Genomic DNA, 8,648 nt, shown 5'->3' on the forward strand with positions numbered 1-8,648 from the left:
ACACTTGTTTATATACACTACTTGTTCAAAGGTTTGTGGTCAGTAAGATGTTTGTGCGTGTGAGGGGGTTTTATGGAGGTACAGTGATGCAGTTCATTCTCAATTAAGCTCAGGATTCACATATGCGCAGTATGTGAGGGTTGTTGTCAGGATGTCTTACCTCTGATGTTCCCGTGTTTTTGCTTGTAGGGATGAAGCGTGGCGTGTGCTCCCAGATCAACCACTTCCCAGAGGACGCTGACTTTGATCATGATGGAGCAGAATACGTCCTGCGTAAGAGGCTGCCTTTTATTATTACAACAACAGAATTTATCATGACAAAGCAGTTCTGCAGCATGAATGGAATGCAGCAACAGCAATGGCTTTGCACTGTTAAAGGAACAGTTCACCCCAAAATAAAAAATGGTCATTATTTACCCCCCTATCCACTGCATTGTAACAAATGATTATGATTTTACACATTTTTAATAATTTTTAAAGAATTTTAAGTAATATTTTTTTAAAATACGGATTAGAAAATGATTTTGAATTCATATGCTTCTTTTATGTGACATGCTGCAAGAAGAGCTTTTTCAAAGTGACATATTGCAGATTCAAAATAATTCTGCAGATTCAATCCTATGCTTCATATCCCCTCAAATGCTCCAAGACATTTCTGTGCTACAGCTTCCTGTGTGCACGTGTGCATGTCACGCGCATAAATGCAAGCACACACACACACACACACACACACACACACACACACACACACAGGTTGGCATTTTGGTTGGTATTTAGATGGCATTTCCTTGCACTGTCCCAGCTTGACTGGTCCCAGATGGGATGCCCAACTGCCAGGGGAAGATTTTTCCTCTGGGGCTTTTTAACATAGAGAGCATAATGGCATAATTTAATTACCCAGGTGCATCATTTTAGCTTCATATTTATATCTAAAAATACAAATGCACAGTGTTAAAGACCTGAATAGATCTGACTCGCCTGCACTCATCACGTCTCACGCTTATAATGCTCTGCGTCTCTCACCCTCCCATCTGTCTCTCTACTCTGCTATTTTCTCTTTCCCTGCAGGAGTGGTCCGGGCCTCCAACATCTTTCCCATTCTTAGTGCCATCCTGCTGCTAATGGGAGGGGTCTGTATCGCAGCCAGTCGTTTCTACAAGAGCAAAAGGAATATCGTGCTGGGAGCTGGCATTCTGTTTGTGGCAGCAGGTAAAGTGTGTGCATTGTGTGTGTACATGTATTGGTGCAGGAAGAAATGTCCAATTACACCTAATATTAACCAGAAATATAAATACAGTGGTGTCCAAAAGTCTTAAAAACCTAAGATAAAATGTATACAATTTAAAATCTGTGAATTTAAATTAAGAAAATTTGATGATATAATTTGGTTTTATATATATGTGTGTATATATGTATATATATATATAAAATATGTATGGGTCATTAAAAGTGTAAAAAAACATAATAGAGATATAATTAATTTTGAAGTTTTATTAAGTGTTAACAATGAGATTACGTGGTTTTTATAATCAATTAACACTGCTTTTGTCATTTTTTACAAGATGGACAAAATTTGTCTCCAAAAAAGTCATTCGGTTTAACCAAAATTTCTGTTTTACGAAATGACACTTTTGGTTATACCGAATGACCATATTTTCAAACAATGCTAACAGGCTGATATCTAGCTAGCTAGCAAAAGGACAATTAAACATTTTATATTTAATACGTTTTTAAAATATTACATTTTCCATGTTTTATTGCGGTTGTACCGAATGACCTGATGTTTCGGCACATGTGTATAAGCAAGTGAAAACATGAATTTTTTCAAATACTTAAAAGTTAGTTACTTTGCTTCATGACCATGTGGTCCTTTGCAGGTGGCTGAATGATGTCACATCCTGTCACATGATATTGACCGCATGACTTGATCCAAAATGGTCTCTTTATATTGGTTACTCCGAATGACATCAATGAAATTCACTTTTTCCGGACATTTTTTTCTCATAACAAAGCAACGACTTTTACGCATAATTTTAATACCATTTTGCTCATATTTTGTTGATATATGATGTTATAAAATCATGCCAGAATAAAAAATATATACATTTATTACATTTTAATATATTTTAATTACAAATAAAATAGCTGTATTGGCCTTTGGACAGTTAAACCGAATGACCTTTTGACACTTCAAAATCTTTAAAATACCTATATATGTAGCAAAATATAATTAAAACCTTTTGGATCCAATAAAAGAGATCTAGTTGTACTACCTTACATATTTTGGATGTCATATATTCGTTTTTTAATTATTATTAAGGCCCTTGGAGAAAAATAAATAAATAAAAGACCCGTCACATGATTGACCCATATATACATATAATTAGAATTAAATGAAATGCAAGCTAGATGTAATACAATAAGCTATATAATATATTATTTAATATGTCTATCTCACATTGCATTGAAGATACACATATTATATTACATTATAGCAGACACTTTCATCCAAAGTTATTTAAATTGCATTTAAAATATACATTTAATTAAGTCTGATATGCATAAATGAAAATGGTTGAAAATATAATATTCTGCAGTTTTCATGCCATCATTAAAGCAAAAAATATGAAAAGACTTTTTTTGATATGAAAAAAAGACATTATGACGTTTGGACCCCAATGTGTGTCCAGTTTATACTGACAATAGAAAACACAGAATGTTTTATAAAATGTCTATAATTGCATGTGCCTGTACAGAATTATCCACAATATCCAACAAATTTTATGTGATAATCTAATTGTCAATTACCATATTACACTGCAAATGCTTCTGAATCTTTGTTATTTTGCTAACAAAAGCTGCATATCACCTGGCGCAACAACACATTTTGATCAGTTGGCGTGTTTTTGACCCTTGATCTTTAGGCCTGAGCAACATCATTGGTGTGATAGTGTACATTTCTGCTGCTCTGGGTGACATTTCCCCAAAGAAGGACGAGGATAAGAAATGGCAGTACTCCTACGGCTGGTCCTTCTACTTTGGTGGTCTGTCCTTCATCTTGGCTGAGATGGTGGGTGTGCTGGCAGTAAACATCTACATTGAAAAGAACAAGGAGCTCCGCTGTCGCTCTCGCACCGATATCTTTAAGAGCACCACTCACGCCATGCTACGGCTCCCGAGCTACCGCTTCCGCCGCAGATCACGTTCCAGCTCTCGATCCACCGACCCCTCACGCTCTCGAGACCCGTCCCCCGTGGGTGGCCCTCCGGGGGGTAAGAACTTCGGAATGCCCCCGTCAGCTCTACTCTCCCAGGGGCCCATCTCGGTGTCCACTCTACCCAACCCCCACTCCCGCTCCGCTCTGCCAGGGGGCGATATTTCCCTTTACACCCTCTCCCGAGACCCCAAACTGGGTGGTTTAGGAGGGCTGGGCGCCCCTCCGCTGTACGGCACAGTGGACCGCGCCACACTATACCAGCTGCACAACTGCTTCCCTAAAGAGAGCGGAGGGGGCGGAGGGGGAATGATGATGAGTGGGACGCTGCCCTCTCTCAAATCCCACAATCCGTCAGTGGTCCAGAATTCTTCCAACTCCAACGCTCCGCTCAGTAACTCCGTCCCGTCCTCCCAGCCTCCACCTTTCTCCTCCTCTACGGTGGAGAGGGAACGAGGGATGGGAACGTTGGATAGGCTAGGGAAAGGTGACAGAGAGAGTAACTCCAACACGCTAAATAGGAAAACTACACCAGTCTAGACAGATCGAGGGTTGTGCAAAAGCGAGAGATAACGTAGACGGAAAGACTGGAAAACAACTTAAAAAAAAAAAAAGGAATAACTCTCTCGGTATTGACAAATGTTTCACTTTATGAAAAAAAATATAGAGTAAAAGAATGACAAACATCTCATAATAACAACAACAATCATGTTTTTTCAGTACTGTTTTATAACATGTTTATTCTTAATGAAACTATAATCATGGGATACTGTGATGTTTATTATTTTGCTTGATTTCAAAGATGTGGAATTTAAAGATGAAGACAAAGTGTTGTTGTTATTATGAGTACGTTTGAACTGCTAGCTCTTAACATTGTTAAATGATTCTAGTTTTTGAACTAGAAAGACAAGATTTTGACTGTGATTCAAAAACGTGATACTGAGCACTGCAGAAACATGAGTGTATTGTGAGAATGAGATTATTATTATTACAACTAACTTTGTGAGAAACATTTTATTTATTTTAATGAAAGTTTTATTTTCTACCCTTTGATAACACGCAATTTAGTGTGTAATATCTGTATATCTGTCTTCCAGCTCAGTAAACAGATCAGCACCATAATTGATGGACTGAAACGACAAAGAGTTCAAATGAAAAAGATTTTTATATAAACCTACCATCATATTATTTTTGTTAAATCACTGTTAGCAGTAGAAGTAGCACTTGTTGAATTGAAAACCTTTGTTTTGGGGCATTAAAACATTCCCTCACTTGGTCAAAGAGGGACAGATGATATATTTGTATAGAGAAAATGGTGATTGACATTCAGAAATGGGACTTCTATCCAAAACTGTGCTTTTCAAATGGGCGGGGACAATAAAGGACCAGTGGAATTGTAAATCGACAGGTCTGCAGTTGGAGGGGGGCTGAAAAAAAATACATTTTGAAACGCAAATGTATATTGCACATAACTGTATTTGAGAAAAAAAGACTTTAAAATTCAGAGTCATGATATGTATTGGAGAGGGTAGAACGGGTGGGTGGGTCATTTTTTTTTTATGTATGAGGACACTGTCTTCCTTGAGCTCTGATTGGGCTACACTCGTATGTTGGGGCATGCCCTGTGTCATTTGTGTTTTCCCTCCATTGTGTCATGTGATCATGACAGTATCCCAAAGGCAAAGCTCCCCTCCAAAAAAGAAAACAACAACAAAAAAAGAACAAAAAACAAACGTTCACTGTGCTGCACCTGACTCCCTTTGACCCGTCTGCTTCTCTAAATGAGAGATTATATATGTGGACTTTCTGCTAACCTTTAACCTTTATTCCATGATCCAAGCCAACAAGAGGTCAACACAGGACATAACATAATAGAGTGCAAATGGGCATCACATCACAATCTCCTGTTATCGGGGGTCTTTTTTAATTCATAAAAAAATGTGAAAAACTACACACAGACAGCATTTATGTGCTTAGTTATAAATATTACGTAGTGGAGAATAGATATATCTAGAGAAAATATGGTTTATCTTAATGTGTGATAAACTCTAACACTGTATTGCACGGATTTTATATATAAAAGAAACAACAGACAATCTATGAGTGATGTCATTTGTGTCTTTTAAAATCTTGATCCTTAGAAGATAACTTTATTAAAATTGTTGTCTATGGAAGCACATCTTAACCTCAGAGTAAAAAAATATAACTAGATAATTAGTTTTAAAAAAAAAGTCAAATTATAAGATATAAAGTCACATTTATGAGACTTAAGGTTGCCAATGTGAGTTGAAAACTCGCAATTGTTGTTAAAAGTCGCAATTATGAAAAATAGTGTTGCGATTGTGAGATATAAAGTTGTAATTATGAGATAAAGTCGGAATTACATATATTTAGATGATCATTTTCTTATTTTTTTTATTATTTTTTTTTACTCTGAGGACAAAATGAGCTTTCATAATCTTATAATACAGTGGTTCTCAACCCAAAAATCAAGAATAAAAAAAAAACTTAATTTTAATTAACCTCCTCAATTTTTGTTTGTTTTTCTATAAAAAACGAGGACTCTCAGGATATTTGAAAACCTATATATATGAGGTAGCCTAATTTTGTGATTTCTAGACCTGGAAAAGTCATGTAAATGAATAAAATTCCATTAATATTTTTATAATGAATATAAATTGTTCTAGTTATACCATGCTCTAAATTTTTTATTGGGTTGAAATTGCAAGTAAAAATCCATACCCTTAAAGGGTTAGTTCACCCAAAAAGGAAAATTATTAATGTAATTATTAACTCTCATGTCGTTCCACACCTGTAAGACCTTCGTTCATCTTCGGAACACAAATTAAGATATTTTTGATAAAATCTGAGAGCTCAGTGAGGCCTCCATTGCCAGCAGATACCCAGAAAGCTACTAAAGACATATTTAAAATAGTTCATGTGACTACAGTGGTTCAACCTTAATGTTATGAAGTGACGAGAATACTTTTTGTGTGCCAAAAAAATTAACTTTATTCAACAATATCTAGTGATGGGCGATTGCAAAACACTGCTTCATGAAGCTTCGAAGCGTTACGAATCTTTTGTTTCGAATCAGTGGTTCGGAGAGTGTATCAAACTGCCAAAGTCACGTGATTTCAGTAAACGAGGCTTCATTACATCACGAGTGTTTCGAAATTTCAACAGTTCACCACTGGGGGGCGTGACTTTGGCAGTTTGATACATGTTCCGAACCACTGATTCGAAACAAAAGATTTGTAAAGCTTCGAGTCATCTGAAAGTGTTACTCACTTAGCCATCGGATTTCATCAAAAATATCTTAATTTGTGTTCCGAAGATGAACGAAGGTCTTACGGGTGTGGAACGTCATAAGGGTGAGTAAGTAATGACAGAATTTTAATTTTTGGATGAACTAACTCTTTAACCCTTATCCAGTAAATCACAAACAAATGGGAAAGTCATTGGGCCTTTGAATATTGTAAACAATGGAGGGCCTTGGGAGTCAAAAAGGTTGAAAACCACTGTTTTAATAATAACTTAAAAAAAAAAAAGAAAAACCTAAAACTAAAAAACAAACATGAAAAATAATACACTATTACCTTCTGTTGCCCTCTACCCTACTTTTAACAGGGCCTTTAAGTTGTAATCTAGATATTTTGCAGAATTATTTTTAGATTTTACTACTTTTTTGTGTGTAATTTGGAAGATGATTATTGAGCTAATTTTTTCCAAATTTCCAGACGGGTGGACCATCACATGCCACCCCAGTTCTTCTGTTATTGGAAGTATTGAGTGTTTTATCGTACCCACCCACAAACGTGCACTAACTTCTGTCCCGACCAACAATTAATAATGCTGCGAGAGCAGATCCGGTGTTATTCCCCCATGTACTCGGACACATAAAAAGTGAAAGAACAGCCCGCAAGTCTGACAGGTTCTATTAAAGGGCTATATATACTAGCAGACTTCTGGCTACAGTGTCAACCTACAGGCTCCAATTTCCCTACTTCTGCACCCACCCATAATCCCCCCAGCTGATCAAGCCAAACGCTCCTATGCTACAGACCCAATACAGATTCAACAAATTAAAAGGGCCAGTTATAAGCATGCCGTATGACACGTCGAGGCGGTTGCTCCAGGAACACGCTCGCCACCTGTCATTTCTGCGGTTTGAGGATATCTAGATTGTTTTGCACAGGATGGAGGCTTTAGTTAGACTGGACGAGAGACGTGCCGGTTACTGAGGCTCAGACCTTTCCTCACTTCCCAAATGTACTGGCACCGCATTCACAAACACTCAGCTGGGAGGGGAGGAATGGAACGGCAGACGCAGGGAAACAGCAGCTCCACCCAAACCCTCGGAGACACCCAAGAGCTATCAACATCGAGAGAACGTCGAGGGTGGGCATAGTTGACATACTAGGATAATATTTCTCATCCACTTCAACATGATGTGCTTAGATGAGCAATGTACTAATTTTAGACTGAGCGAGTGGCAAAAGAGAAGGAGTGAGATTAAGAAACAAGCGATGGAAGGAGTGCAGGAGACTGTCTTAGGTGAAAGACATTTAATCCTCAAGCAAAACTAGTGAACGAGAAAGAGTGTGATGAATAGAGAGTGGCACAAACAACCAAGTGAAAAACAGATATAAGAAAGAAGGAGAGGAAGAAAGTTCAGTGAAGGACAGTGTCTTCAGTAAAAGGACTAGGTACTCTCATATTGACTGGTGTACAATATAAACACACATTATTTACAGAACATTGTGGCTCAACAGTGGGTCCGTATCATCCACATCAATATATTTCATTCATTTTCATACACACATCTGTTTCATATGTATAGTATTAAAGGGTTAGTTCACCAAAAAATGAATTTATGTCAATTACTGAACCTCATGTCATTCCAAACCAGTAAGACCTTCATTCATCTTTTGGAACACAAATTTAGATATTTTTGATGAAATCCGAGAGGTTTCTGATCTCTCTATACACAGCAATGACATAAATTTCAAGGCCCAGAAAGGTAGTAAAACGTCGTTAAAGGGATAGTTCACCCAAAAATGAAAATTTGATGTTTATCTGCTTACCCCCAGGGCATCCAAGATGTAGGTGACTTTTTTTCTTCAGTCGAACGCAAATTATGATTTTTAACTGCAACCGCTGCCGTCTGTCAGTCAAATAATAGGAGTGATTGGGAACTTGAACAATAAGAGTCGAAAAAACTTCCATAGACAAATCCTAATTAAACCCTGCGGCTCATGACGACACATTGATGTCCTAAGACACGAAACGATCAGTTTGTGCAAGAAACCGAACAGTATTTATATCATTTTTTACCTCTAATACACCACTATGTCCAACTTCTTTCAGCATCCTGTTAGTGAGGTCAAAAAACCCGCTCTGCTGACGGAAGTGATGTCTCGCCCATATACTT

General features: G+C 37.3%; 1 protein-coding gene across 1 annotated transcript in view; it reads left to right on the top strand.

Annotated features, from left to right (window-relative positions):
• cacng8b (calcium channel, voltage-dependent, gamma subunit 8b) overlaps positions 1 to 4,066 on the top strand; it is a 37,935-nt gene extending 33,869 nt beyond the window's left edge. The window contains exons 4-6 of the mRNA XM_048152775.1: positions 190 to 273; positions 1,069 to 1,209; positions 2,925 to 4,066. Of these exons, the coding sequence (XP_048008732.1) occupies positions 190 to 273; positions 1,069 to 1,209; positions 2,925 to 3,754 (1,055 nt within the window). The 3' untranslated portion in view covers positions 3,755 to 4,066. The remainder of the gene's footprint in view (positions 1 to 189; positions 274 to 1,068; positions 1,210 to 2,924) is intronic.
• The last annotated feature ends 4,582 nt before the right edge of the window (positions 4,067 to 8,648 follow it).

The sequence above is a fragment of the Megalobrama amblycephala genome, linkage group LG13, assembly GCF_018812025.1.
Source record: "Megalobrama amblycephala isolate DHTTF-2021 linkage group LG13, ASM1881202v1, whole genome shotgun sequence".
NCBI lineage: Eukaryota > Metazoa > Chordata > Actinopteri > Cypriniformes > Xenocyprididae > Megalobrama > Megalobrama amblycephala.